Here is a 21,093-nt window from a genome sequence, read left to right on the forward strand (position 1 = left end):
GTCACATGCAAGATACAAATCAATCCTTGCCTTCATAATAAGAACACACTATATACACAGCCTTACTAGTGATGTGCTGTTTCCCCCATCCTCCAGCTTACCAAAACACTTGCTGAGGTTGGTCTGCTTGTCAATGAACACCTTAGCGGAAATAACGTTGCCAAAGGGCATGAACATCTGGAGCAGGTCCTGGTCTCCAAACTCCTGGGGGAGGTGGTATATGAACAAGTTTGCTCCCTCAGGGCCTTAAGAGAGCAGGAAATAATTTATTAAAACATCTGACACCACACGATGACAATGTATACAACTAAGCCAGAGGCAACCATTTTATTTTTGACAGATTAATAGCATTTCAAAATGTTAGCCGAGGAGCCTTTTGATACGGATTTCTGCTCATTTTAAAATGACATTTTCAACAACTAGTACTGTGAAAACATTTCAGAGTGTTGCAATTAATTCTTACCCGTGCTCCGACTGTCGCTTGCTGTAGCAGCATATTTAAAACAAGACAGAACCCTCAGCAGGTGACAATACATATTTTCACCAATATGCCACATGAAGGTCACATCACAAATTATTGAACCTAAACTCTTAATATCCCTTGCACTAGTACTACATTCAAACATCAATCACAGCGTAGCATGTGATCCCTGTAGAGCAGACATTTGAGTTAACACAAATCTCCCCATCCCCACTCCAACAAATCAAATCAAATGTATTTATATATCCCTTCGTACATCAGCTGATATCTCAAAGTGCTGTGCAGAAACCCAGCTTAAAACCCCAAACAGCAAGCAATGCAGGTGTAGAATCATGGTGGCTAGGAAAAACTCCCTAGAAAGGCCAAAACCTAGGAAGAAACCTAGAGAGGAACCAGGCTATATGGGGTGGCCAGTCCTCTTCTGGCTGTGCCGGGTGGAGATTATAACAGAACATGGCCAAGATGTTCAAATGTAACCCTTTTATGCCCCATCTTCATCCCCCTACTTGCCTTCCTTCTGGCTCCCTGCAGCACTGACACTCTGTTGGGAGAGCAGGCTCTGGTTGTAGAGGCTGGGGAGGGCAGCAGCAGCATACTGCTGGATCCCGGAGTAGGCCTGGGTAAGGGCTTCCATGGTGCTACCAGTTCCGTTCGACATGCCCCCGCTGCCTAGACCACCGTTCAGGGCTGCCATCCCTAGACACAGGAGCTCTGTTACAAGATTAGGGCTAGAATACCTTGAATATGTATCATGCACTATTCACATTTGAGATAATATATTTGTTGTAAATTAATTCATACAAATAGATGTTTGAGTCTGCTAACCTGCAAGTGAGCCCATGTTGAGGCCGGCTCCAGCCCCTGCGGCCAACGACTGCAGCGCCCCTAAAGAGGCCATGGGGTTCACTGAGTTGTTGTTACAGGAGCTGGGTGACGATCCTGCTGTGGAGATGAGTCAACCCCAAAACAATTAATCACCTAGAGGAAAACTCTGCTAGTAGGACTTCAAAGTCTTAATTCACAGACCAGGGAACAGAATGAACGCAGAGACAAGGGATAGGGAAGGCAACAGGAGGAAAAGTTCACGAGAAACAACAGTGTTTACAGAGGCAAGTCCGTGGAACGAGGTTAAAGATGCATACAGGTGAGGGGGTGAGAGATAAGAAGTGTGACCAACCCTTGTAGGTGTCCCATGATGAGTGTGCTTGCTGTCCAGTACCCGTACCTGAGCTGGTGAGCACACTGAGGGGACTGCTAGAGGTGGTGAGAGCGCTGCTGCCCGTGGCCTGTGTGGCGCTGGCCGCCGCTGCCAGAGCAGCCAGGTTCTGCATGGCATTCAGCCCTGAGACACATGCATAATCGGCACTCAATACGGGCCATGGAACCTAGATCTCGCTTAGGTCAATATATAGGCTACACCGAGTCGAAACTAGGATCATGCAATCACTGTTTTTGTTTTACAGCATGTGAAGCTTAAAGCAGAGAGTTGCGGGTACCTTTCCAACACAATCTGAAAATGGGTGAGATGGGAGGCAAAAGTACAAACTTAGCAGCCCACACAATCAACACAACAAGAGCACTGGCCAAAACACACAGAAAGCAGATACCCCACAGATCACTGCATTGTTGTAAGTCAAGAAGGGGATAATGAGCTAACTTTGGTAAACATTTTGAACCAACTCGGATGAAGTTTCAATATGAAGTTAAAGCAGGCTTTGTAAAATATTGAATAATTGTAGCTTGCCCCATGACATACCCCGTGGTTATCATATTGGAATGAAAAACATTAAATAGCTCAGTTTTTGCCTTGATGAATTCGATCAGTAGCCACTCACTGCAGCAGACACACTGCTAGAAACCAGATAAAAAAAAACACCAGTTTGTGTGTTCGTGTTTACGTCTGGAGTTTCCTGGTGGCAGCGCGTTTCAACTCAAAATGTGATTAATATATGAGAAGCAGGATTTTAACATGTTCCCTCACCACTGCTTGACACAAACACACCACACTGAACAGATTACTTGGGAGTTCAGGCATGCAGGGAATGATGCACGTAGCAGTATCAATAACGCACATCTTCACCAGGCACATTACTGATGGCAGTTGGATGAGGAGGAAAATACATTTAGCATGCGGGTGTAAGAATGGAAAGCGGGGAGAAGGAAGAGAGGTAGGAAATGTCTTTGTTTTTACCTGACATACCAGACATGGGGTGAAGGTTGTTGAGGGTATTCCCAGAGGTGGCAGACTGCTGGAGGAGCTGTAAATAAAGCTAGACATTACACCAAAACAGAGAACACAAAGGGTCAGGACTGCATCCAGGACTGTGCTTCCAGGAAAGAAATAGAAGAGAGAGACAGAGTGGGGAAAAAAAGGTAAAGTGGGCCAGGAGGACAGATGAAGCGTAAAAGGACAGGAAAGAGCGGAGGTGTCAATGTTGGTGATAAAGAGAGAAAGAATCACAGAGAAAAGAGGTGAAAAAAACATGACGCTGAGAAACACTGAGTGGGATGAAATGGGAATTAAGAGGAAGGCAAGACAGTGAAGAAAAAGAAGAGGTTGGAAGATATTCACAGCACACCCATGGACCAGCACTAACAGCATTGTAGAAAGCTCTGCCGTCTATATTGGAATGGCCACATAATTGGAGGGTCAGAATTAGAGAAGCCAATTGAAAACATATCAGGTCTTTAAATGAGACTAGATGGCCATCCAACATAGATTTATATTTGCATCGTTGCCAGTTATCTAACACCCTTCAAGAAACACAGCAAACCAAATATAAGCAAGGAGGGGAGGGAGGGATGGAGCTGGCTGGTTGCAGAAAATGGGTCTTCATCTAACCTGTCAGATTAAGGAAATGGCCCAAAAACGTATACAAATCATAAGATAAATGTGTCTACTCCCTAAGGTCAGGGGGAATACTTACGAGGACAAACTAACAACGTTCAATCCATGGAAACCATATGTCAAATTAAGTCCTATTACAAATTGACAACCTCCAGTTGGCACTGTACAGTCAATGCTCTAGAGCAGGGGTGTCAAAACATATGGCCTGGCCCGCGAGGTGGTCCAATCTGGCCCGCAGGTGGTTTGTAAAAAATAAAAATAAAGAATCAAATCACGTTATTTGCCACATGCTTCGTAAACAACAGGTGTAGACTAAAAGTGAAATGCTTACTTACGGGACCTTCCCAACAATGCAGGGATACAAATAGAGAAATAATAGACAACTAACACAAGGAATAAATACACAATGAGTAACTATAATTTGCCTACATACACGGTGCACCAGTACAGAGTCGATGTGCAGGGGTACGAGTTAATTGAGGTAGATACAGTTGAAGTCGGAAGTTCACGTACACTTAGGTTGGAGTCATTAAAACTTGTTTTTCAGCCACTCCACAAATTTCTTGTTAACAAACTATAGTTTTGGCAAGTCGGTTAGGACATCTACTTTGTGCATGACACAAGTAATTTTTCCAACAATTGTTTACGGACGGTTTATTTCACTTATAATTCACTGTATCACAATTCCAGTGGGTCAGATGTTTACATACACTAAGTTGACTGTGCCTTTAAACAGCTTGGAAAATTCCAGAAAATGATGCCATGGCTTTAGAGGCTTCTGATAGGCTAATTGACATCATTTGAGTCAATTGGAGGTGAACCTGTGGATGTATTTCAAGGCATACCTTCAAACGCAGTGCCTATTTGCTTGACATCATGGGAAAATCAAAAGAAATCAGCCAAGACCTCAGAAAAATAATTCTAGACCTTCACAAGTCTGGTTCATCCTTGGGAGCAATTTCCAAACGCCTGAAGGTACCGCGTTCATCTGTACAAACAATAGTACGCAAGTATAAACACCATGGGACCACGCAGCCGTCACACCGCTCAGGAAGGAGACGCGTTCTGTCTCCTAGAAATGAACGTACTTTGGTGCGAAATGTGCAAATCAATCCCAGAACAACAGTAAAGGACCTTGTGAAGATGCTGGAGGAAACAGGTACAAAAGTATCTATATCCACAGTAAAATGAGTCCTATAATCGACATAACCTGAAAGGCCGCTCAGCAACGAAGAAGCCACTGCTCCAAAACCGCCATAAATTAGCCAAACTACGGTTTGCAACTGCATATGGGGACAAAGATCGTACTTTTTGGAGAAACATCCACTGGTCTGATGAAACAAAATATAGAACTGTTTGGCCATAATGACCATGGTTATGTTTGGAGAATAAAGGGGGAGGCTTGCAAGCAAGCTGAAGAACACCATTCCACCGTGAAGCACGGGGGTGACAGCCTCATGTTGTGGGGGTGCTTTGCTGCAGGATGGACTGGTGCACCTCACAAAATTGATGGCATCATGAGGGAGGAAAATTATGTGGATATATTGAAGCAACATCTCAAGACATCAGTCAGGAAGTTAAAGCTTGGTCGCAAATGGGTCTTCCAATTGGACAATGACCCCAAGCATACTTCCAAAGTTGTGGCAAAATGGCTTAAGGACAACAAAGTCAAGGTATTGGAGTGACCATCATAAAGCCCTGACCTCAATCCTATAGAACATTTGTAGGCAGAACAGAAAAGTGTGTGCGAGCAAGGAGGCCAACAAATCTGACTCAGTTACACCAGCTCTGTCAGGAGGAATGGGCCAAAATTCACCCAACTTATTGTGGGAAGCTTGTGGAAGGCTACCCAAAACGTTTGACCCAAGTTAAACAATTTAAAGGCAATGCTACCAAATACTAATTGAGTGTATGTAAACTTCTGACCCACTGGGAATGTGATGAAAGAAATACAAGCTGAAATTAATCATTCTCTCTATTATTATTCTGACTTTGCACATTCTTAAAATAAAGTGTTGAACCTAACTGATCTAAGACAGGGAATTGTGGAAAAAAAACTTCCAACTTCAACTGTATGTACATATAGGTAAGGATAAAGTGACTAGTTAACAGGGTATATGATAAACAGTAGCAGCAGCACATGTGATTCGAAAGAGTTAGGGCAAGAAGGGCCAGATAGCAGATAGTTAAATATTTAACCAAATAGCTACCCGGACAAACTACTTAGCAGTCTTATGGCTTGGGGGTAGAAGCTGTTCAGGGTCCTGTTGGTTCCAGACTTGCATCGGTACTATCATCAAGGACATCAACCACCCGAGCCACGGCCTGTTCACCCCGCTATCATCCAAAAAGCGAGGTCAGTACATGTGCATCAAAGCTAGGACCGAGAGACTAAAAAACAGCTTCTATCTCAAGGCCATCAAATTGTTAAATAGTCATCACTAGCCGGCTACCACCCAGTTACTCAACCCTGCAGCCCTACATACATAGACACGGAATCACTGGCCACTTCAATAATGGAACACTAGTCACTTTAATAATGTTAACATACTGCTTTCTCATATGTATATACTGAGATGGGCTGTATGTTCCCAACATAAGCTTTGATGATTGATACCGCAGAGAAGCAAGATTTAGACATTGCATATAATTTAACAGTTCCATTTCACGTCATGCTGTTTCTATAAATCATGTATTATAATTTACCGGTTTCTTGCAGTTATTTTTCCCAGGAAAGGGGAGTGGTTTTGAACAGTAAATCTCAGTAACCGGGTTTCCGCCATTCAACCCTAATCGATACCGCTTGCCGTGCTGTAGCAGAGAGAACAGTCTGACTTGGGTGGCTGGAGTCTGACAATTTCTAGGGCCTTCCTCTGACACCGCCTGGTATAAAGGTCCTGGATGGCAGGGAGCTCGGCCACAGTGATGTACTGGGCAGTACGCACTATCCCTGTAGAGCTTTGCGGTCAGATGCCAAGCAGTTGCCATACCAAGCCGTGCTGCAGGCAGTCAAGATGCTCAATGGTGAAGCTGTAAAACTTTTTGAGGACTTGAGGGCCCATGCCGAATCTTTTCAGCCTCCTGAGGGTGAAGAGGCGTTGTTGTGACTTCTTCACGACTGTGTTGGTGTGTGTGGACCATGACAATTCCTTAGTGATGTGGACACCCAAGGAACTTGAAGCTCTCCACTACAGCCCTGTCAATGTGGATGGGGGCGTGTTCGGCCCTCCGTTTGCTGTAGTCCATAATCATGTCCTTTGTCTTGCCGACATTGAGGGAGAGGTTGTTTACCTGGCACCACACTGCGAACTCAATATACTTTTAAATCAGTAAAAACAAATTAAAACTGTAGAAATTATAATGGATCTACATTCAATTTTAACGGCGATTAAATATAACACATTTTCAGTGCGTCCCTCCGGACCTCTATGTAGACCGAATGCGCCCCCCCCGGGGCAAAATTTGTTTGACACCCCTGATCTAGAGACTGTCTAAACCAGTCTGCCAAACAGCAGTGCATTTTAATGTGTCCCAGCTGTAACCCTCATCTTTCCCGAACAAGCCTGCGATTGTAGCTAATTGCAGCCCAAACCTTAATTTGCTTGCAAACACAAACAATCAGCTAAGCGTTGTCTTGAATAACTACCTCGCAAAATTTGAACCAAAAAAAGTGTGTCAATTTCTAAACTGGAACATTAACAAGGGCTTCAAGCCAAGCCACGGGTCTTTCCAAAGCTCTGCTGGGGATGGTGCAAGAGGAGGTGGTCACTTACTGCCAGATACTGTGGGCCCAGAGAGTTGAGCCCGGTCAGATTCCCCCACATTGAGGCAGCGTTGAGCTGCTGCATCTGCTGCTGAAGCTGCTGGGCGATGCGCTTCTGCTCTTTGTCCTTCTGCGTGTCGGCAAACTTCACGACGATGGGAGACGAACAGCCCTAAAAATTCGGTAGACAGCAAATGGTGTCATTTGAAAACAATCTTCGATATTCCTCCAGCACAATAACAGCAATTTCAAAGTAGCATTACTTGAGCAATGGGCCCTTTAGCGAGCCAATCATATAAGGGAAAGAGGAAAACAACAGGTGTGTTATACTAAACAAAAATATAAAAACGCAACATGCAACAATTTCAAAGATTTAACTGAGTTACAGTTTATATAAGGAAATGAGCAATTGAAATAAATTCATTAGGCCCTAATCTATGGATTTCAAATGACTGGGAATACAGACATTCATCTGTTGGTCACAGATACCTTTAAAAAAGGTAGGGGCTTAGATCAGAAAACAAGTCAGTATCTGGTGTGACCACCAGATGCAGCGCAACATCTCCTTCATATAGAGTTGATCAGGCTGTTGATTGTGGCCTGTGGAATGCCTCTTCAATGGCTGTGCGAAGTTGCTGGATATTGGCGGGAAGATGCCGTTGCACACGTCGATCCAGAGCATCCCAAACACACTCAATGGGTTACTTCTGGTGAGTATTCAGGCCATTGAATAACTGGGCCTTTTTCATCTTCCAGGAATTGTGTACAGATCCTTGTGACATGGGGCCGTGCATTATTATGCTGAAATATTAGGTGATGGCGGCGGATAAACGGCACGACAATGGGCCTCAGGATCTCATCACGGTAACTCTGTGCATTCAAATTGACATTAATAAAATGCCATTTTGTTCATTGTCCGTAGCTAATGCCAGCCCATGCCATTTCCCCACCACGGGGCACGCTGTTGACAACGTTGACGCCATACACGTGGTCTGCGGTTGTGAGACCGGTTGGACGTACTGCCAAATTCTCTAAAACAATGGTGGAGGTAGCTTATGGTAGAGAAATTAACATTCAATTATCTGGCAACAGGTCTGGTGGACATTCCTGCAGTCTGCATGCCAATTGCATGCTCCCTCGAGAATCTGTGGCATTGTGCTGTGAGACAAAACTGCACATTTTAGAGTGGCCTTTTATTGTCCCCAGTACAAGGTACATCTGTGTAACGATCTTGCTGTTTAATCAGCTTCTTGATATGCCACAACTGTCAAGTGGATGGATTATCTTGGCAAAGGAGAAACGCCAACTAACAGGGATGTAAACAAACTTGGGCACACATTTTGAGAAATAAGCTTTATATGCATATGGAACATTTCTGGAGTATTTTATTTCAGCTCATGAAACATGGGATCTACACTTTACTTGTTCTGTTTATATTTTTGTTCAGTGTAGAGTCTCTGTTTCTGAGGGATGGGAGGTGTTCAGGTTCAATGCTTACCTCCATAGTTTGTGATTGGTGCATGGATTTGATTGTTGACTGTGCCATCTGTCTTGCTGTAAAAGTGATAAACGCACAACCTGCAGAAGGGGAACATCTCGTAAATGGTTGACATACATGGTCCTGACTCCTCTGACAGCATTTAGAAACAGATAACAGAAAGCATACAGCCCAGATTGCAGCATGCTATGGAGTCTGGTAAGTTGTTTTAAGTCTTGTTTTAGTTGAACAGCCCCCCAAAAAACACACTTGGAACAGTATTAAACAGATATTTGGATCATCAATTACTAGAACTTAGTCAATATGCTAAATCTAGAATTAGCAAGTGATGACCTTGAGAGAGGCACATGTTCTGTGAGAGGATTTGTATGGAAGATGTGGGATTTGTCAACGAGAGGACAAATGAGTGCAATTACTTATCACTCATCTGTTTGCAACTATTTTAGAGTGAGTGTGTATTAATCATGCGGTACGCATGATTAATGTTAAAACAACGACCAGTCCTTACAGTATAACTGATAGAGTAAATGTGTTTGGGTGTGTGTGTGTGTGTGTGTGTGTGTGTGTGTGTGTGTGTGTGTGTATGACGATGAGGATGAAAGGTGAACTGAATCTGCCTCACCACGGCTCAGTCCATCCGGCCCACGTAGTATTCTACATTCCTCGATCTGTCCGTATGGCGAGAACATAAGTCTGATGTCATTCTCATTACACTTTTTCGATATCATCCCTATGAACAACTTCCTGTCTTCCACCGCTGAAAGAGGCAATGAGGAAGAAAAGGTTGTTTCATCAAACAATGACCAACTGCATTAGAGACAACATACAACAACAAGGGCAGCTTCTAAGAGGTAGGGCTTCAACGTAAAAACAAATTACCACACCATCCAACAGTCTCCACTGCCTGCAGAGATGTAGCTATACTCACCATTATTCTTCTCACTGTCAGCTGGCTTCATCTGAACGGGGTGATGCATCTGTTGAGGAAAGACATTGAATTTAAAGGAAGCAAGAAGTGCTGACAGAGACTGCCTTGATAGGTATGAATGGATATGTGTGGAAGGCATCCCTATAAAATCTGCGATGCGGAGAAGGCAGACGGAATCGCAGAATCCAGACATTAAAACGGAATTCAACAATATTCAAAAATGTTTGGACTTAGTAGGGAATCAACTAAATGTATTGCCCAAGTTTATCATAAAACATGAACAGAGTGCATCAGTGATGGGTATTTCCTGCAACTTTCTGAAGAAGCAACGAGAATTCCCCCTGACTGTATGTGTGGTGAGCGCATCTACCACTTTGTTAGGCATTAACAATGATGCAAATAAGTATTCCGGTAGATGGAAAGGCTTTCCCAAAAACCTTCTCAATTAAATGTCAACTACAAAGTAGCCTATGCTTACCTGGCAGAATGAGATTATTTGCATCAATCCAGTATTTATTTTGCAAACTCTATCATCACATCTGCTCTACAAAAACAGCCTCTTGCTAGGAGCCATTGAAAATAAAGGGTAAATACACACCAAAATCTAAATAAAAATGTAGAAAATCTATACCTCAAAAGCAGTCTCCTGATGTTGTTTAACCATTGTTGTCAACTTATAAAATAACTAAATGGGATGCTCTATTTAAACTGTGATTTTGAGAGGGAAAACCTGAAAAAAAGGGGGAAATGGAAACCTGTAAAAACTAAATGGAGAAAAGGGAATTTGGGAGAAAAAAATATTTTATAGAGCCCTACATTGAGATAAAAGCTGAACAGCAGCACTGACTGTTGTACTAGAACCTGGCAAGCTACCCAATACTTTGCCTATTCGATTTACTGATGAAGTTAAAACTTCCACCAATTCTACTCACCCCAGGGAGAATTTTCATGTTGTGAAGGGCATTTTGTGCTTCCAATGCTGATTTGCGAGCGTAATATGTTATGAAACAACAACCTGTTTGGAATGGGATATAGACAGTTGTTAGACAACAAAGTAAATGACACTCAATTTTAAAATGACATTGATAGAGTATTGGTGGGCGACCGAAAGTAACCACCACAGTCCCCCCCTTGGAAGCCTCTTCCCCGGAGCTAAAAAACATTCTGTACATGCGCTACTTCACACACACATCCCCCTCCCTTCACGTTTCTCTCCCTCCTTAGAACCCTTCCTATCAACCAATTTGATCGACATGATGTAGGCTAGCCTACATCTGAGTCTCATTTCTGAACAGCTGATATAAAAACCTGGGATTTGAACAAACATCCCCAAAATATATATACACAATACCAGTCAGAAGTTTGGACATCCACTCATTCCAGGGTTTTTCTTTATTTTGACTATTTTCTACATTGTAGAATAATAGTGAAGACATCAAAACTATGAAATAACACATACAGAATCCCATAGTAACCAAAGAAGTGTTAAACATAAAAATATTTTATATTTGAGGTTCTTCAAACTTTCCACACTTTGCCTTGATGACAGCTTTGCACACTCTAGGCCAGGCCTGGGCAAAAGCCGGCCCGGGGGTCGTATGCGGCCCACTACCTGATTTAATATGACCCGCGGAATTATGCTCAGATCACAAACGTATTTGTTATTCAAATTAAAAGCCCAATGAATACCTCGCCTTTCTGTAATGATTTAACTCACATTGCTTGCGGGACATTTAATTTGAAGGCACGTATAAATAACTGCATGAGGACAGACAGTGACTGACAAGCTGACACACACACACACACACACACACACACACACACACACACACACACATCACAGTTACAAATAGTAGCTAGCTAGAAATTGCGCAAAAATTAGTTTTTCAAAGATTTAAAAGAAAAGGAAAGCAGACAATGACAATGTTCCAGCGAGTGGGCATAAAAATATTTCTTCATTGAGGTATCAGGGAAAGCTGTGTGCAAACAGAGCATCGCTGTCTTGAAAGACTACAACTTGTCCTGACACTTCCAAACGAAACACGCAGAGAAATATAGGAATGTCTTCTGAGCAGAGGGCAAGGGCATCGAAAGAGTAGCTTTCTCAGTAGCAAAAGCAGCAAGGACTTCTCACAAAACTGAATTCAGCAAATGACGGAATTGCGAGAGCTAGCTATGCATCTTTAATTATTATTATTTTTTATTTTTTATCTTACTTCCAGGTATTTTCTTAACTGCATTGTTGGTTAAGGGCTTGTAAGTAATTATTTCACTTTAGGGTCTACACCAGTTGTATTCGGTGCATGTGACAAATACAATTTGAACTGTCCCACAAAATTGCCAAACATGGCAAGCCATTCTCTGAGGGCGAATTCATTAAAGAATGTTTAATTGACTCTGCAGCAAAACTTTGCCCCGACAAGAAAGAGCTGTTTGAAAATGTTTCCCCGTCAAGACGAACAGTGAGACGGCGTGTTGAGGACATCACAGAAAATATGGAACAACAGTCGAAAGACAAGGTAAAGGATTTCACCTATTTCTCATTGGCCTTGGATAAGAGCACTGATGCACGTGACACGGCGCAGTTGTTGATATTCTTACGAGGCATAACCCCAGACTTTGAAATTACAGAGGAGCTTGCTTCAGTGCAGTCAATGAAGAGCACAGCCACAGGGAAAGATTTATTGGAGGAGGTTAATAAGTGTGTGAGTTTTAAAAAGTTAGTGTGACTGACGGGTGCCCAAACTTCACAGAAAAAAATGTTGGCCTTTAGAAAAGGATACAAGATCAAGTAGCTGAGCTGAACCCGAAATTTATTTTCCTGCATTGCATTATTCATCAGGTGCTCTGTAAATGTGTTCTGAAAATGAGCCATGTTTTAGATAGCCACTAAAGTGGTAAACTTCATAAGAGCAAAATCTTTAAATCACAGGCAGTTTGTCTCACTGTTGGAAGAGAGAGTTAGGTCATGCAGATACCACAAACGTGAGATGGATGAGTTTGGGGATGGTGCTTAAAAGAGTGTGGGACCAAAAGTCGGAGCTGGCTGAGTTTTTGCAAATGAAAGGAAAATGTGGATTTCCCTTAACTGCAAGATAAAGAATGGTTGGCTGATTTTGCCTTCACCGTTGACATCATGGCCCTCATGAATGAACTGAATTCCAAACTACAAGGGAAGGGCCTTTTTGCACATCAGCTGTACAGCCTTGTCAAAGCCTTCAAGGGAAAATTACTCCTCCTGACCCGCCAAGTAGAAACCAACAATCTCACCCACCTTCCGACACTACTAGTCTGTTCCCTATCAGATGACCAGTGGGTAAACATTGCCGCTGCGTGCTTGAACGGTGAGTTCTCATTGTTTTGAGGATTTCAAAGTCCTGGAAAATGACACGGTTGGTTTCCTCTCATTTCACCTTCAAAGTGGATAACGCTCCCACTGACCTGCAACTTGAGCTTATCGATCTTCAGTCTGATGCAGTGATTGGAGAACTATTCAAAACAATGTCACTGACGAGATTCTATGCATCTCTCGATGAACAAAACTTCCCAAAGATTAGGAGTCATGCTCAGAAGATGTTTGTACTGTTTGGGTCAACCTATGTATGTGAACAGACATTTTCAGTGAGGAAATATAAGATAGCTCATCTCTTACTGACTCTCACCTCTCAGAAATCCTGCGCATAGCGACGTCAGAAACTATATCTGACTTCACTGCTCTAGTCAATGCCCATCAGAGACTTCACTCCTCACACTGAGTAGTTTAAATGTAATGTTGAGCTCTCTCTTTCTTTTTCTTGTGCATACCCGTTAACAAGAGTTCTGTCTGTGGTGCTGAATGCACAGTGTACTTTTCCCTTTGTGTAGTTCATTGCCTGTTTAATAATGAAAATACCTGTCAAAAGGAGAACATGGATGTGGTTTATTTCTGTGCATGTTAAAAAAAGATAAATAAGTAGCATATCTGATTGTGATTTACAGTAGATATATCTGTCAACACAGCCATACACATGATGCATAATTCTGTAATATGATTCTGGCCCACGACGGCAAAAATATATTCTAATGTGGCCCTCCATGGAAAACAATTTCCCAGGCCTGCTCTAGGCATTCTCTCAACCAGCATCATAAGGTAGTCACCTGGAATGCATTTCAAATAACAGGTCTGCCTTGTTAAAAGTACATTTGTGGAATTTCTTTCCTTCTTAATGCGTTTTGAGACAATCGGTTGTGTTGTGACTAGATGGGGGTGGTATTCAGAAGATAGCCCTATTTGGTAAAAGACCAAGTCCATATTATAGCAAGAACAGCTCAAATAAGCAAAGAGAAACGACAGTCCATCATAACTTTAAGACATGAATTTTGGTCAATCTGTAAAATTTCAAGAACTTTGAACGTTTCTTCAAGTGCAGTCGCAAAAACCATCAAGCACTATAATGAAACTGGCTCTCATGAGGACCGTCACAGGAAAGGAAGACCCAGAGTCACCTCTGCTGCAGAGGATAAGTTCATTAGAGTTACCGGCCTCAAATTGCAGCCCAAATAAATACTTCAGAGTTAAAGTAAGTGATATCTCAACATCAACTGTTCAGAGGAGACTGCGTGAATCAGGCCTTCGTGGTCAAATTGCTGATAAGAAACCACTACTAAAGGACACCAATAATAAGAAGATACTTGCTTGGGCCAAGAAACACGAGTAATGGACATTAGACCGGTGGAAATCTCTACTTTGGTCTGAAGAGTCCAAATTTGAGATTTTTGGTATCAACTGCCGTGTCTTTGTGAGATGCAGAGTAGGTGAACGGATGATCTGCATGTGTGGTTCCCACCGTGAAGCATGGAGGTGGTGGTGTGACGGTGCTTTGCTGGTGACACTGATTTATTCAGAATTCAAGGCACACTTAACCAGCATGGCTACTACAGCATTCTGCAGTGATACGCCATCCCATCTGGTTTCATTTGTTTGTCAACAGGACATTGATCCAACAGACCTCCAGGCTTTGTAAGAGCTATTTGACCAAGAAGGAGAGTGATGGAGTGCTGCATCAGATGACCTGGCCTTTACAATCACCCGACCTCAATCCAATTGAGAAGGTTTGGGATGAGTTGGACCGCAGAGTGAAGGAAAAGCAGCCAACAAGTGCTCAGCATATGTGGACATTTCTTCAAGACTGTTGGAAAAGCATTCCAGGTGAAGCTGGTTGAGAGAATGCCAAGAGTGAGCAAAGCTGTCATCAAGGAAAAGGGTGGCTACTTTCAAGAATCTCGAATATAAAATACATTTTGATTTTTTAACCAAACACTTGTTTGGTTACTACATGATTCCATATATGCTATTTCATAGTTTTGATGTCTTCACTATTATTCTACAATGTGGAAAATAGTCAAAATAAAGAAAAATCCTTGAATGAGTAGGTGTGCCCAAAACTTTGACTGGTACTGTATATATATTTTGTAGGCTAATTTAGGATGTAGGGTAAAACTCTCGGTCTGTTGTAACTAAGGATATTGCAGTTGCACAAGTAGGGCGCAGTATAAACATTGCATTGGAGCAAAACCAATCTGCGTTTTAACCAATTAACATACATCTGTTAAACTGAAAAAAATATCATATTTTGACTGGCAATCGTCCTCCAGCTCAGACAATGTTGCAAAAAACAACAACGTTAAATCGCAATTTTGAGTCCTGCTTGTTTGATATGCTGTGGTAGCCGAGGGAGAAGTAAAGTAGAGAATATCGCAAATAGGCAGAAGCTTAGATTGTTTAGCTATCGGAAAGAGGATTCCAGAGAATTCAGCAACACAGCCAATACATATAAAAAAGGCAGGGAATTCTGGATAGGGTGAGGAAGTGTAATGGACACCTCTTGTGAAGAACTCAAGACAGCACTGTCACCTTTGCTCTGTGGGGGGTTTTGACTCCTGTCACGCAACACATTGATTTCGTAGACGGCACCGTAAGGCTCAAAAAGCTCCCGCAGCTGTTCCTCTGCCCAGGACCGTGGGATCTGGCCAACGAACATCTTGATAGCATCGATGTCGGGCTGATCTGGGTGGTCCAGGGACCCATTCATCTTCTTTGCCCTGAGAGAGAGAAAGAATGGTTGTTATAATATGGCTACATGACGTGAACTAGGGCAAAATAAGCTACATTTAAAAGCAGTCTTCCCCAGTGGCACACTAAATATGTCCCTGCTGGAAATAACAATTGCATAATACACTAAGCAACTGGAAGCTTCACAAAATGGTGTCTTCTGAGCAAGGGCTGTTTTGCAGAAAGGTACAATCAAGTGTAGACTATTTCAGTAGCACTGCATAACTTGTAGTCAAGTAAAGTTGTTAAGTGTCAGTTGAAAGAGGAGACGTGACTGAGGAAACATTCTAAAATGCATACAAAAACATACGGCACCAAATGCATACTGCCAGCAGAGAAATTATCTATGCAACTAAGACCAATAGTTCTAAAGAGATCTTGAATGCGACATTTGTTTTGAGATAACCAAACAATGATTTATTTCAGGTAATATTGAAGGCTGCACAGAACAAAAGAACATCAAGTCCATCCTTGTCAAATCCATAATGTGAATGAATTAATAGATGATAATAAATATAATATGAATTTGTGCAAGCACAAACCAACTAGGTTTTCAGTTGACAAACACCTACCTCCATATCATCAGAGAAATCCAATCAAGACCGTCTAACCTAATAAAGTAGTCAAATTCTGACTAGGCTAATTCTATTTTTATGCATTCAGACACCATATTCATTGTTAAGGCCAATATCGCATTTCAAACACAAATGTAAGACGGATTTATTGAGATTGCACAAAAGATTTCAAATAGGACAGGAATATTTCAAGTAGAGGTCGACCGATTATGATTTTTCAACGCAGATACCGATTATTGGAGGACCAAAAAAAGCCAATACCGATCGATTTTTGGGGGGAATAATGACAATTACAAAAATACTGAATGAAGACTTATTTTAACTTAATATAATACATCAATAAAATCAAATTTAGCCTCAAATAAATAATGAAACATGTTCAATTTGGTTTAAATAATGCAAAAACAAAGTGTTGGAGAAGAAAGTAAAAGTGCCATGTAAAAAAGCTAACGTTTAAGTTCCTTGCTCAGAACATGAAAACATATGAAAGCTGGTGGTTCCTTTTAACATGAGTCTTCAATATTCCCAGGTAAGAAGTTTTAGGTTGTAGTTATTATAGGACAATCTCTCTCTATACAATTTGTATTTCATATACCTTTGACTATTGGATGTTCTTATAGGCACTTTAGTATTGCCAGTGTAACAGTATAAGTTCCGTCCCTCTCCTCGCCCCTACCTGGGCTCGAACCAGGAACACATCGACAACAGCCACCCTCGAAGCAGCATTACCCATTGCTCCACAAAAGCCGCGGACCTTGCAAAGCAAGGGGAACAACTACTCCAAGTCTCAGAGCGAGTGACGTTTGAAACGCTATTAGCGCACACCCCGCTAACTAGCTAGCCATTTCACATCGGTTACACCAGCCTAATCTCGGGAGTTGATAGACTTGAAGTCATAAACAGCTCAATTGCTTGAAGCACAGCAAAGAGCTGCTGGCAAAACGCACAAAAGTGCTGTTTGAAAGAATGCTTATGAGCCTGCTGCTGCCTACCAACACTCAGTCAGACTGCTCTATCAAATCATAGACTTAATTATAACATAATAATACACAGAAATACGAGCCTTAGGTCATTAATATGGTCTAATCCGGAAACTATCATCTCGAAAACAAGATGTTTATTCTTTCAGTGAAATACAGAACCGTTCTGTATTTTATCTAACGGGTGGCATCCATAAGTCTAAATATTCTTGTTAGATTTCACAACCTTCAATGTTATGTCATAATTACGTAAAACTCTGGCAAATTAGGCAGCCCAAACTGTTGCATATACACAGACTCTGCGTGCAATGAACGCAAGAGAACGGTCTTCAGAAATAGTCTTCACAGAGTTCGCAACGAGCCAGGTAATATTAGCAGGCAATATTAACTAAATATGCAGGTTTAAAAATATATACGTGTGCATTGATTTTAAGAAAGGCATTGATGTTTATGGTTAGGTACACATTGGAGTAAGACAGTCCTTTTTCGCGAATACGCACCGCATCGATTATATGAAACGCAGGACACGCTTGATAAACTAGTAATATCATCGACGATGTGTAGTTCACTAGTGATTATGATTGATTGATTGATTGTTTTTTTATAAGAAGTTTAAATGCTAGCTAGCAACTTACCTTGGCCTCGTACTGCATTCGCGTAACAGGCAGTCTCCTCGTGGAGTGCAATGTAATCAGGTGGTTAGAGCGTTGGACTAGTTACCTGTAAGGTTGCAAGATTGAATCCCCGAGCTGACAAGGTAAAAATCTGTCATTCTGCCCCTGAACAAGGCAGTTCACCCACCGTTCATAGGCCGTCATTGAAAATAAGAATGTGTTCTTAACTGACTTGCCTAGTTAAATAAAGATTTTTTTTAAATTATTATTATTATTTTTTTTTTTTATCGGCCAAATCAGTGTCCAAACATTATGTAAATATTCAGACCCTTTACTCAGTACTTTGTTGAAGCACCTTTGGCAGAAATAACAGCCTTGCGTCTTCTTGGGTATGACGCTACAAGCTTGGCACACCTGTATTTGGGGAGTTTCTCCCATTCTTCTCTGCAGATCCTCTCAAGCTCTGTCAGGTTGGATGGGGAGCGTTGCTGCACAGCTATTTTCAGATCTCTCCAGAGATGTTGGATTGGGTTCAAGTCCGGGCTCTAGCTGGGCCACTCAAGGACATTCAGAGACTTGTCCCGAAGCCACTCCTGCGTTGTCTTGGCTGCGTGCTTAGGGTCGTCGTTGTCCTGTTGGAAGGTGAACCTTCACCCCAGTCTGAGGTCCTGAGCTCTCTGTAGCAGGTTTTCATCAAGTATATGGGTGTACTTTGCTCCATTTCCCTCGATCTTGACCAGTCTCCAAGACCCTGCTGCTGAAAAACATCCCCACACCATGCTTCACCGTAGGGATGGTATTGGCCAGGTCATGAGCGGTGCCTGGTTTACTCCAGGCGTGACACTTAGCATTCAGGCCAAAGAGTTCAATCTTGGTTTCATCAGACCAGAGAATCCTGTTTCTCATGGTCAGAGTCCTTTAGGTGCCTTTTGGCAAACTCCAAGTGGGCTGTTATGTGCTTTTTACTGTGGCTTCCGTCTGGCCACTCTACCATAAAGGCCTGGTTGGTGGAATGCTGCAGAGATGGTTGTCCTTCTGGAAGGTTCTCCCATCTCTACACAGGAACTCTGTCAGAGTGACCATCAGGTTCTTGTTCACCTCCCTAACCAAGGCCCATTTCCCCTGATTGCTCACTTTGGCTGGGCAGCCAGCTCTAGAAATCTAGGAGGTTCCAAACTACTTCCGTTTAACAATGATGGAGGCCACTGTGTTCTTGGGGACCTTCAAATTCTGCAGAAATGTTTTGGTACCCTTCCCCAGAACGCAGGAGTGGCTTCGGGACAAGTCTCTGAATGTGTTTGAGTGGTCCAGCTCGAGCCTGGACTTGAACCCAATCCAACATCTCTGGAGAGATCTCAAAATAGCTGTGCAATGACGCTCCCCATCCAACCAGAGTGGCGCAGCGGTTTAATGCACTGCATCTCAGTGCTAGAGGCGTCACTACAGACCCTGGTTCGATCCCAGGCTGTATCACAACTGGCTGTGATCGGTAGTCCCATAGGGCGGCGCACAATTGGCCCAGCGTCGTCCGGGTTATGCCGTTATTATAAAATAAGAACTTGTTCTTAACTGACTTGCCTAGTAAAAAATAAAAATCTGTGCCTCAACACAATTGAGTCTCGGAGCGCTACAGACAATTCCTTCGACCTCAAGCTTGGTTTTTGCTCTGACAGACACTGTCAACTGTGAGACCTTAAATAGACAGATGTGCGCCTTTCCAAATCATGCCCAATCAATTTAATTTACTACAGGGCAACTCCAATCAAGTTGTAGAAACAGCTCAAGGATGATCAATGGAAAGGGGATGAACCTGAGCTCAATTTGGAGTCTCATAGCAAACGGTCTGAATACTCAGATGTGTTTTACATTTTTTATAAATTAGCAAAAAAAATTCTATAAACCTGTTTTTGCTTTGTCATTATGGGGTATTGTGTGTAGAGTGATGAGGACTATTTATTTAATCCATTATAGAATAATGCTGTAACGTAACAAAATGTTCAAAAAGTGAAGGGGTCGGAACACTTTCCGAATGCACTGTACATTGAGAAAGACCGAGAGAGTACGGAACATGTTCAGAGAAAAACGTAAAGCGATAGATCTAAGGACACCATCTTATGAGCACATGAAGGGTACTTCGGGATTTTGGCAATGATGCCCTTTATCTTCATCCCCAAATTCAGATTAACTAATGGATACCATTTTATGTCTATGTATCCAGTATGAAGGAAGTTAAGAGGTAGTTTCCATACTTTCCAAACATTGCGCTAATGCTAGTTAGCAACTTCCTTCAAACTGCACGCAGATGTAAGAATTATACCCACGTGTTCATCGGACTCGAATTGCCAAAATCCTTTATCACTTTAAGAATACCAGGAAATATCATCTCAACGGACACAAAACTGCCTATTGAAATGTCATGACAAGAGTTCACTTTTTAGTAATTGAAGGACATTCTGGTCCAAGGTAAATCTATGCCCTTCAATTAAGCACGATTTGTGAAAATCGTTCAACCTGGTTCTATTTCTGTGGTATTGATAACCCAAACTACCTTTAGATCACTGAATAATATGTAAAAATATTCTAGATCCAAATGGCCTCATATAGGCAAACCAACCATAAGCTTTAATGGGGTTGGGCGGTATACTGTGGCATTTTGAAATACACACGGTATGATTTTCAATTCCATGGAAAATATTTTTGTTATCAATGTTTCAATTTTTTAAAATGCAGTCAACGTGTGCACTAGGTTAATAGATAAAACAGATTGCGTTCTTAATTTCACCTGATTATTTTTCATTATGAAGTTTACCAAACAGCTGATTGAGCCGGTCAAGTGTTTGGTTACAAAAATGTACAAATTAGCAAATGGGAGCTTTGTGAGGGGAGTCACTCCTGTGCAGTGCAACTTAAGTGAGGTGATGAAGTTACACTTAGTTCTATGACATTCACAACTGTTTGCCAGCTATATGTTATAGCTATTAAGATAACTTTCTAAAATGTGCCAAATTAATTCTCTCCAGCTGTTTATTTGGTTAGCTAACTTGCTAGCCAATTGGCTATTGCAAGATCAAGCATCTGAGTCTCGGTAACAGCAGAGGCAATCCCCTTGATTAAGATATACAGTTGAAGTTTACATACACCTTAACCAAATACATTTAAACTCAGTTTCACAATTCTTGACATTTAATCCTAGTAAAAAATCCTTGTCTTAGGTCAGTCAGGATCACCACTTTATTTTAAGAATGTGAAATGTCAGAATAATAGGAGAGAGAATTATTTTTCAGCTTTTATTTCTTTCATCACATTCCCAGTGGG

The 21,093-nt window shown here is 41.9% G+C and overlaps 1 protein-coding gene across 50 annotated transcripts in view; it reads right to left on the reverse strand.

Moving 5' to 3' along the window:
* The window catches only part of LOC139411311 (cugbp, Elav-like family member 1), a 56,214-nt gene that overhangs the window by 10,262 nt on the left and 24,859 nt on the right, over nt 1-21,093 (reverse strand). For 6 of the 50 annotated variants that reach the window (XM_071157476.1, XM_071157474.1, XM_071157475.1 and 3 more), the window contains 12 exons: nt 15,412-15,599; nt 10,451-10,533; nt 9,519-9,567; nt 9,213-9,347; nt 8,591-8,670; nt 7,103-7,264; nt 2,673-2,751; nt 1,659-1,823; nt 1,307-1,423; nt 992-1,192; nt 464-484; nt 102-245 (listed from right to left, as the gene is read on the reverse strand). In XM_071157476.1, coding sequence (XP_071013577.1) covers nt 102-245; nt 464-484; nt 992-1,192; nt 1,307-1,423; nt 1,659-1,823; nt 2,673-2,751; nt 7,103-7,264; nt 8,591-8,670; nt 9,213-9,347; nt 9,519-9,567; nt 10,451-10,533; nt 15,412-15,599 — 1,424 coding nt within the window. The remainder of the gene's footprint in view (nt 1-101; nt 246-463; nt 485-991; nt 1,193-1,306; nt 1,424-1,658; nt 1,824-2,672; nt 2,752-7,102; nt 7,265-8,590; nt 8,671-9,212; nt 9,348-9,518; nt 9,568-10,450; nt 10,534-15,411; nt 15,600-21,093) is intronic. The other 44 variants (XM_071157495.1, XM_071157494.1, XM_071157522.1 and 41 more) reach the window with 33 other exon arrangements.

The sequence above is a fragment of the Oncorhynchus clarkii genome, chromosome 6 (genome assembly GCF_045791955.1).
Source record: "Oncorhynchus clarkii lewisi isolate Uvic-CL-2024 chromosome 6, UVic_Ocla_1.0, whole genome shotgun sequence".
Lineage (NCBI taxonomy): Eukaryota > Metazoa > Chordata > Actinopteri > Salmoniformes > Salmonidae > Oncorhynchus > Oncorhynchus clarkii.